Consider the following 21585-nt stretch of genomic DNA (forward strand, 5'->3'; position numbering starts at 1 on the left):
AGTTTCCTTTAGAAAACCCCTCCCACACACACACACACACACACACACACACACACACACACACACACACACGCAGGCACACACTTCTGTCGGCAGAATAGTTTGATTATACATGCTGGAAAGGTTCATTCATATATATATTTTATTCTATGACTGCTTGCTGTCAAGCTTGACCCGGCACAAAAATAGATTTGGTTTAGTTTCTGGAGCTCGGACTGGATCTGGACTCTTTGCGAAGGCTTGAAGTCGCAGCTTGACCCCCGTTGACCTTCAGCGGGGTCGGGTGCCCGACTCTGTGACCTGCATCCATGGGGACTCCGCCGAGGGGCCGCGGGACTTCAGGCCAGGTGGACGAAGGGAGTCAGCTCCTCATTTGCTGCTGCTCATCGTCTTCATCCCACCTTCGTCACCGTGAAGTTCGCCACGTTTTAACAAACGCTTTCGCCCCGAAACAACAAACCAACATTCAGACGGCAACTAGAAAACAAAACACGTCTGAAAATGTTGGCTTTCATTCCAGATCTTTCACACCTTAGAGGTTAACTTTTAATCAGATTTCTCTGCCGTGAGCACTTCAGTTTGGGGATAAGGCTGCTCAACCGAAACTAGTCCTTTCACAATAAAAGCACCCAGAATCCCAGCTCGTTGCTCGTTGCTCGTCGCCCGGCGTCTGCGGGTTACAAAAAAATGTAATAAAAGAGAAACGTCTAACGACAACAACAAACGACGACAAAAAAGAGAGAGCGCGCGATCACACGCTGCTGGTGTGTTCTCTGGAGGCGGGGCTGTAGCTGATGAGCGACAGCTCCTGCTCCGCCTCCGTCTCCGACAGCGCGCCGGCGGTGAGGCAGTCGGAGAGGCTCTGCGACACTATTCCGACTTGCGTCTCGTCGTCCGTGGCGTCCTCCGGGTCGACCGTCAGCCTCCCGTTGTCCCCCCTGCCGCCGTTGCGGCAGTTGCTGTTGCGGTCCACGCCCGCCTTGCCGTGGCCGCCCGTCAGGAGCGGGGTCACGGCGTGCGACGAGCACGGCGGCGGGACCAGGAGGGTCCGGCAACTCTGTCCGGCCGCGTTGGCCCCGACTTTGTAGCGGCACCGGATGTAGCTGGAGAAGGCCCTGCGGTAGGTCTTGTTGAAGAGCGTGTAGACCAGCGGGTTGACCCCCGAGGAGATGTAGCCCACCCACACGAACACGTTCAGCAGGTCGTTGAGCAGCGACTCGTTGCAGGAACCCCGGCACAGGACGAAGGTGACGTTGGTGATGAAGAAGGGACACCACATGATGAGGAAGAGGAAGAAGACGATTCCCAGGACCTGAGATGTGAGAGAGGAAACATGGGAAGAGAAACGAATGAAAAAAAGACCAAGACAGAGCTTTAAATGTTGGCTCTTAAGTATTAACGTCAGGACACAGAAGAGCACAGAATATCTAGGTCTGACTATCTTATGAGGTAACAAAACAGATAGAATATATATATATATATATATATATATATATATATATATATATATATATATATACATAATGTAGCGTTTCATTGTCTCTTTGTAGTCATTTTGTTTCTGTTAAGTTACTTTCTGGTCTTTTTCTGCCTCTTTGTGTCTCTTTGTAGCTGTTGTGTGTGTCTCTTTGTGTTAGTTTTTTGTCTCTTTGTAGTTTGTTATGTGTCTCTTTGAGGTCTTTTTATGTCTCTTTGTCATCATTTTGTCTGTTTGTAGTTGTTTTGTGTGTCTATTTGTGTCTTTGTGTTAGTTTTTTTGTCTCTTCATAGCCATTTCATGTCTCTTTGAAGTCTTTTTGGGCTCTTTGTAGTTGTTTTATATCTCTTTGTCATCATTTTGTCTGTTTGTAGTTGTTTTGTGTGTCTGTTCGTGGTCTGTTTTTGTCTATTTGAGTTTTGTTTGTCTCTTCGTAGCCATTTCATGTCTCTTTGAGGTATTTTTCTGGTTGTTTTATATCTATTTGTCGTTAATTTGTCTGTTCGTAGTTGTTTTGTGTGTCTGTTTGTGGTTTTTGTGTGTCTTTGTAGTCGTGTTATGTTTATTTGCTGTCCTTGTGCATCACTTTTGTGGTTGCTGTGTGTCTTTTCCAGCTACATTTTACAGAGAAATAAAAAATAAAAACCTCGCCACTATTACGTCACATATCTGAAACATGAAGTCTCTGCGCTCACCTTGGAGGCCCGCCGCTCGTTCTTTATGGCCTGCATCATGCCCCGTCGCCCGTGGCAACCCGACGTGTCGCTACGCCCGTGCCCCGCGGCCGGCGAGCTGAGCTGAGACGGCACCTCCGAGCCGGGGATGATGCTGATGCCGTCCGCCGTGGAGGTGCTGAGCAGCTCGGCTCCTTTCAGACAGCTCAAGGTGTTTCGTCTGCTGCGGGGGGGCGGGGGCTTTAACTCTGTGTGTGTGTGTGTGTGTGTGTGTGTGTGTGTGTGTGTGTGGGGGGGGGGGGGGGGGGGGGGGGGCAAGAAGGGTTATCACCAAATGAGTGGTTTGTGGAAAAACAAATGTTGTCGCACAATAAAGAAAAAACTGTATCCACTACGATTTTTGGTCGCACTTTATAATAACCACACATTAGCATTAGCATTTATTTAGCATTAGTAAAGCAGAAACACTTAATTCATCATTTATAAAGCATTGTTCCAACATTAACACTCATTAGTAAGTCATTAGTATGCAATTCATAATCACAGTTTTCAATCACATGTTTTGTTCTTGATTAATAGGCTTAACTATTATGCATTTCATGAATGGGTTTTCATACTTTCCTGATTTGTAAATTAAGTATTAACCGTCTTTGTGTACCTATAAAAGTTTGAATTATTATTATTATTATTATTATTATTATTATTATTATCATTAAGGATGTATATATGATTAATAAGATAATTTATAAAGTGTTAGTAAATTATGATTTTTTTAAATTTAAATGTCAAAATGCAGTAGAAGAAAAGTAAAAGTACTCATTGTGCAATAAAGCAGCGGCAGCCATTTTGATCTGTACCGTTGTAGCGGGCTAGCTGTCCGTATAAACCAAACAGATTTACGGAAGACAGACAGAGGAAATGAGTTAAATTTAACAACGTAATGCTTCATTCACACTTAGAAATCACCTCGATATCACCAGATGAGTCAACTTTGTTTGGAGTAGCATTAACGCATGGTGGAATAAGCTAACTAGCGAACAGCTAGCCGGTTAGCAATGATTAGCTGACTCCACCGTTCTGCAGAAGGACACGCTAACGTTAGCATACTTAGCTAACTAGCCAGCCGTCCGCCTTCAGAGAGCTGCAACAACACTTTACTTTACTATAACTACTAGCTAAGTAACAATCATCTTCACATGCGAGTCAAATGACCACGAAAAACAGTTTGATGTCCGTTCTTCTCCTATTTATATGCAGAACCCAGAGCTGGTGAATTAGCTGATATGATCTATTTACAGGCGTCCTGTCGGTGCTGGGCCGTGGTGGAAGCCATTTTTCATTATTAATATGAATGACAATATGCAGCAACGCCTCAACAGTGAATAAACACAAACAGCAAATCTGCTTCTAAGTGGTTTAATTTGGGGATTTTTAAGGCTTGTGGTGTGATTAAAATCTCCACGAAGGGAAAACAATACCAGCATCTGGCACATCAGAGCCATAACAACTTCAGTCAACAGCTGTTTCATCTCTTGACAATAATAACACAAATTGCTGAAGGTTAGGACTTTAAATTCCTTTATTAAAAATATTATAATGTGATTTATTGCTCTAAAAATAAACCAGATTTCAGCAGCTCTTTTTGCCCTACCTTGTGAGTCTGAAGGAGCGAGAGTGGTGATCTGAGGAATGTGGAAGGTGCTGGGTGGAGGCAGCAATGTGTTCGTCATTGCTGGTGTGTGCAAAGGCTGCTGGGAACTCTTCGCCTCGCACAGGAAGACGGTGGCCTGCCTCTGGAGCACCTGGAGAGGAGGAGGAGGAGGATGAAGAAGAAGAAATCGAGGGAGAGGATTGTGAAGGACACAAAGTGTTTGGAGCGCACGACTACCTGTATGGTGAGGCAGTACGACACCACCATGATGACCAGCGGGATGAAGAAGGCCACGAACGAGCCAATCAGCATGAAGCGCTCCTCGTTGAGGACGCAGCTGCCGTTGACGAAGACCTTGTCCTCGTTGTGGAGGCCGATCACGGGGATCGGCATCGACACGCCTGCAGAGAGAAAGTGGGCGACAGGGAATACATGGTCATGTCTGATTAATTTGTTGAGAACTTGTCTTTTGAAAAAGAATACTAATATGTCATATAGTAACGGGGCAAAGACGTGGAGGCAATCGTCGGGTAAATACGAGGTAGAACATATCAGTAATGGCATATCAATGAAGTAGTAGATGCACTCATCTGGGTTATCAATAGCGGAACCTACTAGCCAATTAAAAGCAACGAGGGAGGAGTCAGCAGGCAGTTTGGGAAAGTGTGAGTCACCGCAAACACGAGAGGTCATCGAGCATGCAGCTGCAACTGGGCACTCTAATTATTATGCAGTTTGCTGCCTTAAACCAGTACAAGACCATCTTAAATCAATAATAAACTTCCTTGAACCGCCTTAAACCAGTAGTAAACTGCCTAAACCAGTTGTAAACTGACTTAAACCAGTATTAAACTGCCTAAAGCAGTAGTACACTGACTTAAACCAGTAGTAAACAGATTTAAATCAGTAGGAAACTGCCTTAAACCAGTATTAAACTGCCTTAAAGCAGTAGTAAACTGACTTAAACCAGTAGTAAACTGACTTAAACCAGTATTAAACTGCCTAAACCAGTAGTACACTGACTTAAACCAGTATTAAACTGCCTTAAAGCAGTAGTAAACTGACTTAAACCAGCAGTAAACTGACTTAAACCAGTATTAAACTGCCTAAACCAGTAGTACACTGACTAAAACCAGTAGTAAACTGACTTAAACCAGTATTAAACTGCCTAAACCAGTATTAAACTGCCTAAACCAGTAGTACACTGACTTAAACTAGTAGTAAACAGATTTAAATCAGTAGGAAACTGCCTTAAACCAGTATTAAACTGCCTTAAAGCAGTAGTAAACTGACTTAAACCAGTAGTACACTGACTTAAACCAGTAGTATACTGACTTAAACCAGTAGTAAACTGCCTTAAACCAGTATTAAACTGCCTAAACCAGTAGTACACTGACTTAAACTAGTAGTAAACAGATTTAAATCAGTAGGAAACTGCCTTAAACCAGTATTAAACTGCCTTAAAGCAGTAGTAAACTGACTTAAACCAGCAGTAAACTGACTTAAAACAGTATTAAACTGCCTAAACCAGTAGTACACTGACTAAAACCAGTAGTATACTGACTTAAACCAGTAGTTAACTGCCTAAACCAGTAGTAGACTGACTTAAACCAGTAGTAAACTGCCTAAACCAGTAGTAGACTGACTTAAACCAGTATTAAACTGCCTAAACCAGTAGTACACTGACTTAAACCAGTATTAAACTGCCTTAAACCAGTAGTTAACTGCCTAAACCAGTAGTAGACTGACTTAAACCAATATTAAACTGCCTTACCAGTAATAAACTCTCTATAACAAGTAACAAATTGCCTTAAACCAGTATTGAACTGTTTTAAACCACTAACAAATTGACTTAAACCAATATTAAAATTCATTAAACCAGTAGCAAAAGTAATAAACTGTCTTAAACCAGTAATGAACTTCTACACTCTAAACGCTGAAAACCAACCCACAACCTTTATGACTGATTCATGGCTGGATGGACACACACACACACACACACACACACACACACACACACACATCGACGGGTCAAGGAAACGGCAGCAGGAACACACACAGTGATTTCCTCCGCCGGCGGTGTCTGCAGGTGTCAATCATCTCCTTCAGGAAGTCGTCATGCAATGTGGAAGCTCTCACCAGCCGATGGAGAGAATGGAAAACACCTCAGAGCCTTGGATGCACTTTTTTAGCGGAAAGAAACGCTGCACATTTCCAGTTATAATCGTACCCCGGCTGGCACCGACCGGTTCATCTTTAAAAGGTACAGCCTGTAAGTCTAAAGACAGCTAGAAGTAGTTTGTCTCGTTGGCCAGCAGAGGGCGGTACACGTTACTATCAGCTTGACCTATTGACCTCTTACTCATCTGATCTAATGAATGAAACTCATGCAATTAGAATGCAAACTGGCTTTTTGCAACTATACATTCTCTTCTTCATCTTTCTTTTTAAGTGTGTACAGTTTAGAAGATCCAACTTAAAAATAAACATTCAACACAAGAAGTCAGCTCTGGCTAATCTGATGCAACAAGCTTCATATTTAAATGAATTCCACCTATAGGGTGGTTTCTAAAAGGGGATACTACTGGATTTTTGGCTATTTTTCAATTTTGTCCTGCGATTAACTTTTTTAAAAAGCACCTGTTTTTAGGCCTCTGCTCGAAAATGTCATAGCCAAACTAAAAAGGGTGCATCTCTGCAACCACTAGGGCTGTTTTTATAATGTTGGTGTTATAATGAAAGAGTACATGTGAGATGTCTGTTCAGCTGTGTAAATATCAGTCCATATGTTACTGGTTATGAGTAAATGAAGATGTGAATTATACAGTGTTTATAGCAATATCTGCCATAGAGCCATATGAGGTCCACAGTTTTCAAGGGGTTTTAAAGGCACCATTCAGAAAAATGTCCATTGTCCATCCTAACGAGTCATTTTAATAATTTCACCTTTTTTAACAGAGAAAAATCGCTAATTTCAAAAGAAAATTCCCTCATGTAAATCTTCAGTCAAGCGAGTTCACTTCTATTAAACCTACTGTATCACAGAGGGGTTCATGTGGTGATGCAGGGACTGAACATGGAGCGTGTGTGTGTGTGTGTGTGTGTGTGTGTGTGTGTGTGTGTGTGTGTGTGTGTGTGTGTGTGTGGAAGCCCTCCTGGGTCTAAAAGGGCACGAAACAGCATCAACGGGAGCCGGAGGTCGGACAGACAGAGGGAGGTCTGAGAGGAAAGTTTAAAAAGTAATCTGATCCCTGAAGAACACACACACACACACACACACACACACACAACAAACTCATTGTGTTTCTTAGTTTCACGTGATCACACGCCATTGAACGCACAGTCATGACACTGTTCCTTTAACAGATATGATTAAAAAACGTCTGTAATTCCACGACGATCCATCATTCCTTCCCCAGGCGACGTGATTCATTCATTTGCCTTCGCTGTGATTTTACAGACGAGATGCAAATCACATGCGAGCGCTTTGAGCGTCAACAAGCGGCCGACGCTGCCGGGGTTTCAGGGAAGTCAGCAGGTGTGCAGGGACCGGTGCTTACCTGTCCTGCAACTGAAAGCAATGGAGGTACATGGAGTTGTTGTATGTGGCGCTAAAAACATTGAAGAACTGCAGTTTAAAAATAGCACAAACAAAACCTGTTATAGCATTAATTCCTAAAAAAAACACACTTCCCCCTTCTCCTCCTCTTCCTCCCCCTCTCCCTCCCCTCCTCTTCCTCCTTCTCCTTCTCCTCTCCCTCCTCCTTCTCCTCTTCTTCTTCCCTTCTCCTCTCCCCTCCTCTCCATCTCCCTCCTCCTTCTCCTCCTCTTCCCCCCTCCTCCTCCTCTCCCTCTTCTTCCCCCCTCTCATCCTCTCCCTCCTCCTCCTCTCCCTCCTCTTCCCCCTTCTCCTCCTCTTCCTCCCCCTTCTCCTCCTCCTCATCCTCTTCCCTTCTCCTCCTCCTCCTCCCTCTTTCTCCCCCTCCTCAACACTAATTGACGTAAACTAACAGCGAGGAGCGATGAAGTCGTCAGTAGAAGGAAAGGAGCGTCTCATTTAACTAATTAAAAGAAGTTTATTAAAAACTCAAATGTTGCTAGAAATTGCTAGAAATTCTAGAAATTCCTATACAAAAAGACTGCATTGTGAATTTCGTTGCAGGGGGAACGCATTTCGCGGTATGGAAGCATCGTTGCTTTAGGAGACATGTTTAAATTAAAGCAACACCATCTGCACGGCTCCACCCCAAAAGAGGTGAAAGACAAATGTGACGTGTTTTGGGTGAACTGACCCTTTAAGGCGAGTAACAGAGTAACAATCAAGTTATTTCTCTCTTTTAATCAGTTGATTGGCTGTTTTCTTTGTTAATTACCATAAAGAAATAAAATAGTAGAGGTTGTCCTCCAAATCAATACTTTTCTCCCTCTTGGCAGCAAGCCCGGCCATCCAGCTGATTATGCTCGTCACTGTAATTCCTTTTCTTTGGATTGAAACGTGCTCATTAATAGACCGGCGCTCTGACCTATGGAGATGGTCCACACGGCGGCGATCTTCATCATGGCCTTGGTCCTGGAGTTGAAGCGGCTGTGCTCGATGGGGTTGCGGATGGCGACGTACCGGTCCAGAGAGATGGCACACAGGTGCATGATGGAGGCCGTGGAGAACAGGACGTCCAGGTAGATCCAGATGGGACACAAGGCGCTGGGGAGGGGCCAGGCGTAGTCTGTGAGGGGGGGGGGGAGAAGGGAGGAGGAAGAGGAGGAGGAGGAGGAGGAGAAGGGAAGAGGAAGAGGAGGAGGAGGAGGAGGAGGAGGAGGAGGAGAAGGGAAGAGGAAGAGGAGGAGGAGGAGGAGGAGGAGAAGGGAAGAGGAAGAGGCGGAGGAGGAGGGAGAGGAAGATGGAGGAGAAGGGAAGAGGAAGAGGAGAAGAGGGAGGAAGAGGAGGGGAGAGAGAGGAGGAGGGGGAGGAAGAGGAGGGACAAGAGGAGGGAGAGGGAGAGGGCGAAGAGGAGAGGGGGAAGAGGAGGAGGAGGAGGGAGAGGAGGAGAGACAAGAGGAGGAGGAGGAGGAGGAAGAGGGAGAGGAGGAGAAGGAGGGAGAGGAGGAGGAGGAGGGAGGAAGAGGAGGGGAGAGAGGAGAAGGGAAGATGAAGAGGAGGAAGAGAAGGAGGAGGAGGAGGAGGAGGAGGAAAGAAGATGACGTTACATTGCTGATCAGACACGGCGGCGTTAGAAAGCAGTGATGAAGACGTGTTGGAGCTGAATCCTGAGTGGGATGAAGATGCATCAAAGTCCCGCCTCCCAGGAGCAACGCTGTGACTGCAGCATTCACGTGTTCACGTTCTGCTCTCGACCGCCTCGACCAGCATCATGAGATGAATGTGTTTGCTGGAGGGAACAGGTAATTACTTCCTCTGGTTTAGATGATCTATATGTTTACAGATTATAGATGTGATCGTGGTTATGTGGAGGTGTGTGTGAAGAAAGGATGAAAGAAAGGCCGATGACAGCGATAAAGATCGATGTGACAGGTTGGTGTTCACAACACGGCGCCCACACGGGGACGAGTCATCTTTTCAACCGAGGACGTAATGTGTGCTTAAAAAAGAAAGTACTACATTTATCATGGCTCAACATTACACCTGCTTATCCGCTCTCTCCTGACCACCAGGGGGCGACTCCTCTGGTTGTATAGAAGTATTTGCTTCATGTGTTAAAGCTGCATTCTCTCTACTGACCACCAGGGGGCGACTCCTCTGGTTGTATAGAAGTCTATGCTTCTTGTGTTGAAGCTGCATTCTCTCTAGTGTCCACCAGGGGGCGACTCCTCTGGTTGTATAGAAGTATATGCTTCATGTGTTAAAGCTGCGTTCTCTCTCCTGACCACCAGGGGGCGACTCCTCTGGTTGTATAGAAGTCTATGCTTCTTGTGTTGAAGCTGCATTCTCTCTAGTGTCCACCAGGGGGCGACTCCTCTGGTTGTATAGAAGTATATGCTTCATGTGTTAACGCTGCATTCTCTCTACTGACCACCAGGGGGCGACTCCTCTGGTTGTATAGAAGTCTATGCTTCTTGTGTTGAAGCTGCATTCTCTCTAGTGTCCACCAGGGGGTGACTCCTCTGGTTGTATAGAAGTCTATGCTTCTTGTGTTGAAGCTGCATTCTCTCTAGTGTCCACCAGTGGGAGACTCCTCTGGTTGTATAGAAGTCTATACAAATGACTCTACTTCTCTCTTGATTTATTCCCTCAGTAAACCTCAATCTCTACTTTCAAATCTTTTTTATTACATCATACATTATGGTCCTTTAGAATCAAACAGACCATAAAGTAGGCTACGCTTTAGGGGCGGGGCTTACTGTGATTGACAGGTCTCCACCCCTTGACTAATTTGTCTGTTATTTTCCTCCAAAACACAAATATACAGAGCGCTGTCCAAGGTGCTGAAATGCAGCAGAGGAGCTCTCAAGTCTTTTCTACAGTCTATTCATTAGTTTCAATATTATTATGGACATTTTTACCTCTTTTCTAATCAGGCACAGGGAACCAATGGAAACCAGGACCGGGTCATTATTCTACAGCCGTTACATCGTGAAACAAACGTGGACTTTATCACGATAAGCTAAAGCAAAACAATACATTGCCTATCGCTTTAAACTGTTCTCGTATGTTTGAGTTGCCCTAAATAAAAAGAGAGCAGCGTTCATGATCTCCATCGTATTACAGTCCCTCTCAGCTCTCTTTCCAATTCATTAAAGCACAAATGAAACGTCTCGTGAAAAAACCCAAGTCTGCGGGAAGAAGTCCGCCATCGATCGTGTGTGTGTGTGTGTGTGTGTGTGTGCTTTTTGTACGTGTGTGTTTTATCAGTGAGTGTGTTTCCAATTTTGAACCTCATGCAGAGAGATAACTTTGATTGAGTTGGCCCTGAAGGTCGTATACTTTTAGGCTGTCTGTGTGTGTGTGTGTGTGTGTGTGTGTGTGTGTGTGTGTGTGTGTGTGTGTGTGTGTGTGATCTCCTCCCGTCCTAATTGAGTCTCTAAGATCTCATCTCCCTCTCTGCTGCTCTTCATTCCGTCATCTCTTATCAGCTCTCCGTCTTCTGATCTTATTCCTGCATATGAACATTTCTTGGACATTTGTTTACTTTATGGAGCTGATTTCTGCGTGTCTTTATGTTCCTCACTTCATATATTATCAGTGTTTCATAATTACCACTTGTTGTTGTTGTATCCCCCCGCAAACAAAGCTGAATGAATCTGAATGACGTGCATGTGAAATGTTGCCTCAGACGTTATCTTCATCACGGAAGATATCAACTGCAATTTATTTTTGTCTGCGACAAAGAGGAATATGAGAAACACCATCATTTAAGGAGCTGACTACTGACATGAGAGCAGTAGTTACTAGTTACTTCTGAAAATTGTAACTAGATTACTTTACTAGTTACTGCATTTGAAAAGTAACTTCACTACTAGTGACTTTACTTTCCATTTTTTTAAGCAAATGTCCAAATTAACTGCAAAGATACATGGACAAACATCATGGCCCTTGCATCACTTTATTGTCAATAATAATGTATTATTATTAATTAATATAATTTCCAATAATAATAATCGCGCGAGTCACACGACACTTCCTGCATGAACAATCTACCGTAAACGTCGGGTTACGAGCCGCTACTACCTTCGGCCAGAGTCCCCGTTAGCTCCCCGCTGTAGCCGGCTGGGGCTCCTGCTAGCGCTCCGTCACTTCCCCGCTAACTTCCGCTAGCTCTTCGTTAACTTCCGCTAGCTCTTCGTTAACTTCCGCTAGCTCTTCGTTAACTTCCGCTAGCTCTTCGTTAACTTCCGCTAGCTCCCCGAAAACCACCGAAGATAGCGGGACCAGGCTCGACACCTGACTTGGGCAGAGGGGTCGCGGGCAGCAGCAGCAGTAGCGCTAGCTAGCAGCTTGTTGCTACTGTTCATGCAGGAAGTGTCGTGTGACTCTCGCGCCGCTAAAAGAGAACTTTTCGGACTGGTAAACATGGCTTGGCTAACGCAGGAAAGCGTGTTCCTGAGGTCTAGTAAAGTAGTGTAGTTACCAATATTTTGAGTGTATTGCGTTACTTTACTTCGTTACCTATAATAGTAATATCGTTTCTGTAATCCGTTACTTTGCAACTGCTTCATTGCCGGATCCGCCACCTTCAGTTTGACCTTTCACCCCGATGCTGTGGCGTAAAACCACGAGGCGGATCATAAAGCTCTGGGTGGTCCGGCACCGACATGACGGACCTCCTCATCGCCACCTATTGGCCGTGGACGGATATTTACGTCAGAAGAAACAAAGATTTGTAGCTGCAGCTTTCCAAATGTTGAACTTTTTTAATCTGGGGCAGCACTCCGGCCTTCTGCGCATCTACACTGACAACGATGGATTCTCTCATCAGCCCTAGGGTAAAAAAAAATCATATTTATTATTTATTTTCTGCATAAATATGATCAAAAGTCAAGAGTCTGATCAAAAAATGACTCTTCAATCGCTCCCCGAGTTTTTTTTATTGTATTTTCGGTGCCTTCCCATCATGCCACAGAGTAATACTGCACCTCTTTAGAAAGATTAAGACATAAAGCATCCAATCCATGCAATAATAATGGATGTGTGTGTGTGTGTGTGTGTGTGTGTGTGTGTGTGTGTGTGTGTGTATTAGTTTGAAAGCTTAGTCTTCATCAATTATATCCAGTCGTCATTCTGGTAATTCCAATTAAGGAAACTCAAACATTTGCCAAAAACTGTGTGTGTGTGTGTGTGTGTGTGTGTGTGTGTGTGTGTGTGTGTGTGTGTGTGTGTGTGTGTGTGTGTGTGTGTGTGTGTGTGTGTGTGCGCGCACACAACTGCAAGTACATAATGATAAAAAGTCGCTAAATCACCATCCACATCATCTTCTATCATGATGGTCATTATCATCATCATCATTGTCAAGTTAAATGGTGAGACAACATTCTCTGTGTGTGTGCGCGTGTGTGTGTGTGTGTGTGTGTGTGTGTGTGTGTGTGTGTGTGTGTGTGTGTGCTTGTGTGTGTGTGTGTGTGTGTGGTCCATCACTCAGCCAGCCGTGGGGATCAAAGCAGTCTGAGGGAAAACAGATTCAGGCTCTGTAGGATATGTGTTAGCAAGAGGAATGATGTTGTCCTCTGTAGGTTTGTATACACATGACACGCTGCCTGTCTGTCTGCCTGTTTGTTTATCTGTCTGTCTGTCTGTCTGCCTTCCTGTTTGTTTATCTGTCTGTCTGTCTGCCTTCCTGTCTGTTTATCTGTCTGTCTGTCTGTCTGTCTGCCTTCCTGTCTGTTTATCTGTCTGTCTGTCTGTCTGTCTGTCTGTCTGCCTTCCTGTTTGTTTATCTGTCTGCCTGCCTGTCTGTCTGCCTTCCTGTTTGTTTATCTGTCTGTCTTCCTGTCTGTCTGTCTGTCTTCCTTCCTTCCTTCCTTCCTTCCTGTCTGTCTGTCTGTCTTCCTGTCTGCCTGTCTGTCTTCCTTCCTTCCTTCCTTCCTGTCTGCCTGTCTTCCTTCCTTCCTTCCTTCCTTCCTACCTTCCTGTCTGTCTGTCTTCCTGTCTGCCTGTCTTCCTTCCTTCCTTCCTTCCTTCCTTCCTTCCTGTCTGCCTGCCTGTCTGTCTGCCTGCCTGTCTGTCTGTCTGTCTGCCTGTCCTTCCTTCCTTCCTTCCTTCCTCCCTCAGCTTTTATGTGTTCATCCGTTGCCCAACGTTGAACAGAGGTTATTGTCGGTGTTTGTGCAAAACATTGATTGCCGCAGTGAGCAATCAGCTCCAGACAACAGACGCAGAGTGTCAGTTGACCGTTGCCGCGGCCCGTTAAGCACTAATCATCTGTTGCCGCGCTGCTCAGTATTCCTGAAGGGATTCAGCCGACAAAGCCGAGAGTCGTGCCGAGGATACAAAGGAGCCGGAATTAAGACGTTTGAATCTCTTGTTTGGGTCAAGCTCCAAAAACGTCCCCATGATGCTGCGACCATGGACTCTGTGTATGAGAAGTGGGCGGAGTCATCGTGATGTCACCCATCGTCGCCATCTTGTTTTTTTTGCAACCAGTGAACGGAAGTGACCGTTTGGATTGCGTAGGGGAGACGCAGAGACGCCGTGTACAGCTCTGGTAAGCTACCTGTCAATCACAGTAAGCCCCGCCCTAAAGCCATGGTCTGACTTTTCAGTGCGACTTCTGTGATTGGATGCACCGGATCAGATTTAATTCCCCGAAAAATCTTCAGAATAAATGTATTTTTTCGTTATTGCTGTATTAATAGACTTATTAAAGAATAGTCGCTTAAAAAGCTTCACTAGTTTGGTGATGAGCACATTTTCATAAATTCTAAATAATAAAAGTACCGGGTTGTTCATGTTTAATCAGTAAAATGACGAAATGTTGGGTTTTCATCAGCTGTAAGTCAACAGGACCGTCTTCCCTTCGCTCTCCTCGGGAGGTGAACTGTTGTCGTGGGGAAGAAGACAGAGATGAGTTGTCCGGGTTTCGTGCCCACATGCTGTGCACAGCTCACCGGGATCCAAACCCAATTTGAGCAAAGGCTTCTTCGGCACGCTCTCGGGCCGACCGGATCCCAACGCGAGCCAGAACCGACCTCCAAGCGCTCAGACTTGACAATTAATGCAACCTGGCTGAACGATCGGTTGACAAAAGACGCCTCTAACTTTGGCCTTCATCTGCTCTTGTGGCTCTAACCTTGCCTTTTAGCGGTGTAACAGTTAATAGGGGTCCATTCTCAATACCATATATATATATATATATAAGAGAGAGTGAGAGAGATCTGGAGAGTTCATACTCAACATTACACTTAAAAACGATGGACTGATACACGGACATAAAGGTACAGGTCGGTCGGTCGGGAAAATACATTAAAATCAAATTATCTGAAAATCCTGACAGGTGGAATCAATGTAAAGTCGACATTTTCAGCCTGTCAAGATAAAAAGAAACGATGTTGACCTTTTCTGAATCTGTCCTTCGTTGCTGTCACATCCCCCCTCCTATTCGCACCCAAACTCGGGTTAATTAATACAAAGTTTACTCAGACAGATACAGACCGACCACATGGCTGATAACGGAGCAGACGTCTCACATCACAGGTTGTTGTGAGATTTGAACTACTGGACTCAAGTACTAATACAAAGTACTTTGGATCTGCTCAAATGTGGCCACTGACTATCAGCTCCTCAGCGATGGTGACATTTCCAGGTACACAGTGAGAAACGTAACCTCTCCGCTGTGAGGTTATTGCAGGGACCTCGGCTCAAACGTTACAGGGAGACAGCCTTTTCTTTAATCAAATATTTGTACTTCAACATTGGAATAGAAATTCAATAAACAGCCTACCCGACATCCTATTACGCTGACGTGGGCGTTCATGCTGAAACCTGGCAGGGGTATTGGAAGCAGGAAGAGCAGTTGATCGCTTTTATGATATTGCAATTATGAAGTTGGCGTCTTCCGGCTCTGGAACCGTTTCACAGTGCAATGTCTCGGAGAAGTAATAATCATTTTGACAACTGCACTGACAAAATGTTTTGAAATAATGACTCATGTGAGATGAGGTGAGCGGTTGGGAGCCCGAGATCCGGGGTAGAAACCTGCAAGAAGGCTTCAGCAGTGGGGATTCATCAGCATGTGTGAATACAGTAAGATGCCGTAAAGAACTAATTCATCGGTTAGCCAATAAGATACCTTTGTGTGTAGTAAAAACTCACCGTAGAGGATGTTTATGAGGGAGACCGGCATGACCAGGATGCCGACGAGCATGTCCGCCACGGCCAGCGACCTCAGGAAGAAGTTGGTGGCGTTTTGGAGCTTCTTCTCCAGCGACACCGCCAGGATCACCAGGATGTTGCCGCCGATCGTCAGCGCGATGATGACGAGGATGAGCAGCGCCGGCCAGTTCTTCTCCTTCAACGTCGCCCTTATGACGGACTCCCGGGTGAAATTGTCCAGACCGGCGCTCATGGCTGCCGCGCCTCCACCGCTGCCTCCGAGGCCTACCCCCCACGGCAGGGTTTGGTTGAGGTCCAGGGGGTTTATGCTCGGCCAAGCCATCCGACCGCTAACCTCCAGGGAGGAAGTGGTTGTGCTGAACCCGCCAAGGAGAGCCCTCTCTGGGCCGCCCATCCCAAAGAGAGACCCTTAACCTATTAGAAGTTTAAAAGGCTGAAGGCCTCCCCTGGTTTTTATTCCACTTCCTCACCAGCAGAGGGAGGAAGATGGCGGAGATTGAAACTTATTTGAAGAGTTTCGAAGAGGGTCTTCCAAAATGGATTGTCAATAACAACATTACATCATTAATAAGGATCTGGCAGACTGGGAAAGATCAGGGAAGGAACATGGGGATGGGGAGTGATGGGGAAAAGTGGGAGAGGGGATTGGAGGACCCTTCTACAAGTGTTTCTTTTTTAGTTTATATTGTATTCCAATGAAGTCTCGCTAGCTGCAAACAGCCTTAAATTGTTCCCTGAGCTTTGAATCTCCCATTTCTTGCCCATAAATCATCTGCAAGGACTTCTCAAGGTGTTCGCCGAGCCCAAAATGTCCTGTGTTGCTCAGTTGGATCAGTCACATCCACCTCTTGGTGGAAAGGAGAGTTTTAGAGTTTCTAGTTTGGAGCTGAACACTGGTTTCCACGTATCCATAGCTGCTGTCTGCTCCGGGCACCAGATCTTTACTGGTTTGTCTGCAGATGAGTTTCGATCAGTTTTGATGCATTCAGCTGTACATCTTTCTGCTGTGGTCGATTAAGTCCAAGGTGTTGCAACGTTCTTCTTTCAGGTCGGAGTTGATGATCGGGTTGATCTGTGAAGGAACCAACAGATTAAATCAATCTTTGATGAAATCAATAAAATCTTTCCCCCTTGCATCTCCCCGACTGTTTTCAAACCTTTCTTCCTTCCATTTACCAAATAGGTAAATAGGTTTTTTTTTTCTAAAGGCCTGAGGTTTTACCCAGAACTATTTGCTTCTATTTTGATCAAATGTTTTTCCCAAGGTCCTCCAAGACCACAAACCACCCAAAAACTGTGATTGTGAACCATGATTGTTGTTGTAACGGTCCGATTACACAAGGACCCAAAAGCACGACTCCGGAAGACAGAGATAAAGAATATAAGTATTTTACTGAACAGGTAACACACAGGGAGCGCTAGGTTCAAAAACACAAGACAATCTGGCAGGGGACAAGTGCAAGTGAGGGGACCTAAGTAGTGAAGACTAATGAGGGGATGTGCTACAGGTGAGACAGGGATGGGCCAGGTGCAAGGAATGAGGACTGACGAGGAGGGAGTGACTGATGAAGGGGGCGTGCAGCAGGATCTGAAATGACAGGACAGTTAGTACACAGACAGGCAGACAGGATGAAAATAACTTAAAGAAAAGTGTGGCGCTGAACCGTGACAGTTGTCGGCTTCACTGCACCACATCAGCCTCTGGGTGGGTTCTAGATGAAGCCCTTGGAATATAAAAAGGTTCTCAAAAGAACCCTCTGGGTGGGTTCTAGATGAAGCCCTTGGAATATAAAAAGGTCCTTAAAAGAACCCTCTGGGTGGTTTCTAGATAAAGCCATTGGAACATAAAAAGGTTCTCAAAAGAACCCCCTGTGTGGTTTCTAGATGAAGCCCTTGGAATATAAAAAGGTTCTCAAAAGAACCCCCTGTGTGGTTTCTAGATGAAGCCCTTGGAATATGAAAAGGTCCTCAAGAGAACCCTCTGGGTGGTTTCTAGATGAAGCCCTTGGAATATGAAAAGGTCCTCAAGAGAACCCTCTGGGTGGTTTCTAGATGAAGCCCTTGGAACATAAAAAGGTCCTCAAGAGAACCCTCTGGGTGGTTTCTAGATGAAGCCCTTGGAATATGAAAAGGTTCTCAAGAGAACCCTCTGGGTGGTTTCTAGATGAAGCTCTTGGTATATAAAAAGGTCCTCAAAAGAACCCTCTGGGTGGTTTCTAGATAAAGCCCTTGGTATATAAAAAGGTCCTCAAAAGAACCCTCTGCGTGGGTTCTAGATAAAGCCCTTGGTATATAAAAAGGTCCTCAAAAGAACCCTCTGGGTGGTTTCTAGATAAAGCCCTTGGTATATAAAAAGGTCCTCAAAAGAACCCTCTGGGTGGTTTCTAGATAAAGCCATTGGAACATAAAAAGGTTCTCAAAAGAACCCTCTGGGTGGTTTCTAGATGAAGCCCTTGGAATATGAAAAGGTTCTCAAGAGAACCCTCTGGGTGGTTTCTAGATGAAGCCCTTGGAATATGAAAAGGTTCTCAAGAGAACCCTCTGGGTGGTTTCTAGATGAAGCCCTTGGCAGGTGAAAAGATAAAACAGAACCTCCTGAGAGGGTTCAGGGATGAGCCATTACACCATAGAATCGTTCTCTGAAGAACATGTCCTACTTGCTCCATCCTTCTTTGTTTCCTTCCTCCACACAGCGGCCCTTACTTATGAGACTAATTTATGATATTGTCTGCACTCTGAAATAAAAATTAGGCAGAGAGAATGATGTCATTTATAACAAACCGAGGTGATAAAACCAAACGGAAGCTTCCCTCACATCGTGTGCAAAGGACTGGCTGTCCTCTCTATTTACCCTTACCGCTCAGCGGGTTAGTGATTTAGCACCTCATAAATGTCTCCAAGGATATGTGGAGGGGCCTGAGTAAACTGTGTGTGTGCGTGTGTGTGTGTGTGTGTGTGTGTGTGTGTGTGTGTGTGTGTGTGTGTGTGTGTGTGCGCACACAGATGTCTTTGCATGTACCAAACAGTGAGACAAGGCGTGAAGGTCTGTGAAAACCAATGAGACTGTTTTAAAGAATGTGTGGGCATATGTTTAAGAATGAAAAAAAGGAAGGAAATGCATTTTATTTCTCCTCTGTGTGTGTGTGTGTGTGTGTGTGTGTGTGTGTGTGTGTGTGTGTGTGTGTGTGTGTGTGTGTGTGTGTGTGTGTGTGTGCATTCGAGATAAAACGCCAGCACATCTCCAGACGGACTCGGGCCTCAAGCTGAGATAGTTTAGTGGGTGGTGAGTCTACAACAATATCAAGCAGAGCACATAAGGCCCAGTGTGTGTGTGTGTCTGTGTGTGTGTGTGTGTGTGTGTGTGTGTGTGTGTGTGTGTGTGTGTGTGTGTGTCTGTGTGTGTGTGCTTTGCATTATTCTCCAATCTGCATGTTCACGTTTGTTTAGTTTAACGGGATGTGTGTATGTGTGTGTGCGTGTGTGTGCGTGTGTGTGCGTATATGTGCGTGTATGTGCGTGTGTATGTGTGTGTGTATGCGTGTGTGTGTGTGCGTATGTGCGTGTGTGTGTGTGAGTGTGTGTGTGCATGGGTGTGTGCATGTGAGTGTGTGTATGTGCGTGTGTATGTGAGTGTGTGTGTATGTGCGTGTGTGTGTGAGTGCGTGTGTATGTGCGTGTGTGTGTGAGTGTGTGCGTGTGAGTGTGTGTGTATGTGCGTGCGAGCATATGTGTGTATGTGCGTGTGTGTGTGTGAGTGTGTGCGTGTGAGTGTGTGTGTATGTGTGTGTATGTGCGTGTGTGTGAGTGTGTGTATGTGCGTGTGTGTGCGCGCATATGTGTGTATGTGCGTGTGTGTATGTGAGAGTGTGTGTGTATGTGTGTGTGTGTGAGTGTGCGTGTGTGTGTTTGTGTGTGTATGTGCGTGTGTGTGTGTGTGTGAGTGTGCTTGTGTGTGAGTGTTTGTGTGTGTACGTGCGTGTGTGTGTATGTGTGTATGTGTGTGTACGTGCGTGTATGTGCGTGTGTGTATGTGCGTGTGTGTGAGTGTGCATGTGTGTGTGTATGTGCGTGTGTGTGTGAGTGTGCTTGTTTGTGAGTGTTTGTGTGTGTACGTGCGTGTGTGTGTATGTGTGTATGTGTGTGTACGTGCGTGTATGTGCGTGTGTGTATGTGCGTGTGTGTATGTGCGTGTGTGTGAGTGTGCATGTGTGTGTGTATGTGCGTGTGTGTGAGTGTGCTTGTGTGTGAGTGTTTGTGTGTGTACGTGCGTGTGTGTGTATGTGTGTGTGTACGTGTGTGTGTGTGTATGTGCGTGTGTGTATGTGCGTGTGTGTATGTGCGTGTGTGTGAGTGTGCATGTGTGCGTGTGTGTGTGCGTGTGTGTGTACGTGCGTGTGTGTGTATGCGTGTGTGTGAGTGTGCGTGTGTGTGTGTATGTGGGTGTGTGTGAGTGTGCGTGTGTGCGTGTGTGTGTGTGCATGTGTGTGTTCACGTTTGTTTAGTTTAACGGGATCTATTGTCGTCTTTGAGTTCGATGGTGTGCAAACATATTAAGTCATTCTGATTATTCATGTGTGTGGGCGGGTACGTTGTGAGTCATCATACCTAGAGGACAGATTGTTTTTTGCCCTCGTCCAAAGCGGCCTTTGCTCAAATGAGTCACGTGACTGTTTTCTGACCTTCGACCTCTCCGGTGAAAGGAATAAGAAAGAAAGTCTCCGTGTCCGGCTGTTGTGTGTGAATAATTAGTTACAGCACGCGTTGCAGCCATCTGCAGTTCACATTGTTCTTTTCAAGTTCCTCACTTATTGTATATTAATAACCTGCGTACGCAGACGGGTGGGAGTGTTTCTGTGCATTAAAACAAACAGCAGTCGTCTCCCATCTGCTCATCTATGAACAGACGCCAGCAGTTAAAACTTCTCTTAAAGGGACGGAAACCATACCGTTCTAGCATGTCAAATAAATAAATATAATAAAAAACAAAGATTGATAACTCCCTCGTAAAAACACATATTGTAATTTCTTACATTTTTATGTTATCAAACAGACAAAGATATAACATTTTTAATTAGTCTTATTAAAGACTAATAAATAAACATGAGTATGTAAAAACCGTCGGCAGAGATGAAATACTGTTACCGGCAGAGATGTGACAGGTTTGAACAAATTTGTCAGAGTTTGTATCTCTCGGGCTTTTATTGTGAAAGGGTAAGAAAGTCCTAAGTCGAGGTTTTTAACGTCCGTCTCACACAACATGATTGGTTGAAGCTCGGACAAAATTTGGACGGGGAAGATTTGCGTTCTGTGTGAAAGGACTAATGACAAAAAAACCCTCACATCCAACAACCCAGCCTAATCTTTCAATGGAAAAGGTTTAACACTGTAAGAGGATAATAACACTCATTATCCTCAAGTCTACTCAAAATACAGCTATTTGAGCAGGACAGGTTGCCATAGAGACGGACAGATACGCTCACACCTACAGGCGACTCAAAGGCCGTGTCTCCTCTTGCGGGACGATGCTCTGAGAATAGATACGAGCCGACCCTGTGTTCGTATCAAAGCGTTTTCATTCATTCATGATAAAACTTTATCATTGCTTTTGATTCTTTCTCGCTTCAGGCCAGAGGACAGGATGCGTCCGTTAGAACCAGGACCGTTAGAACCAGGACCGTTAGAACCAGGACCACTAGAACCAGAACCGCTAGAACCAGGACCGTTAGAACCAGGACCGCTAGAACCAGAACCGTTAGAACCAGGACCGCTAGAACCAGAACCGCTAGAACCAGAACCGTTAGAACCAGGACCGCTAGAACCAGAACCGTTAGAACCAGGACCGCTAGAACCAGAACCGCTAGAACCAGAACCGTTAGAACCAGGACCGCTAGAACCAGAACCGCTAGAACCAGAACCGTTAGAACCAGAACCGCTAGAACCAGGACCGTTAGAACCAGGACCGTTAGAACCAGAACCGTTAGAACCAGGACCGTTAGAACCA

General features: G+C 45.3%; 1 protein-coding gene across 1 annotated transcript; it reads right to left on the bottom strand.

Annotated features, from left to right (window-relative positions):
• Positions 1-751: 751 nt before the first annotated feature.
• On the bottom strand, positions 752-15978 carry htr2cl1 (5-hydroxytryptamine (serotonin) receptor 2C, G protein-coupled-like 1; the record flags this gene model as incomplete). Its single annotated transcript, XM_079215835.1, has 6 exons — positions 752-1312; positions 2173-2399; positions 3893-3953; positions 4040-4203; positions 8326-8526; positions 15564-15978. The coding sequence occupies 6 exons, from the start codon at positions 15976-15978 to the stop codon at positions 752-754; spliced, it is 1629 nt and encodes a 542-aa protein (XP_079071961.1).
• Between the last annotated feature and the right edge of the window lie 5607 nt (positions 15979-21585).

Source organism: Taurulus bubalis (genome assembly GCF_910589615.1).
Source record: "Taurulus bubalis genome assembly, chromosome: 3".
NCBI classification, from domain to species: Eukaryota; Metazoa; Chordata; class Actinopteri; order Perciformes; family Cottidae; genus Taurulus; species Taurulus bubalis.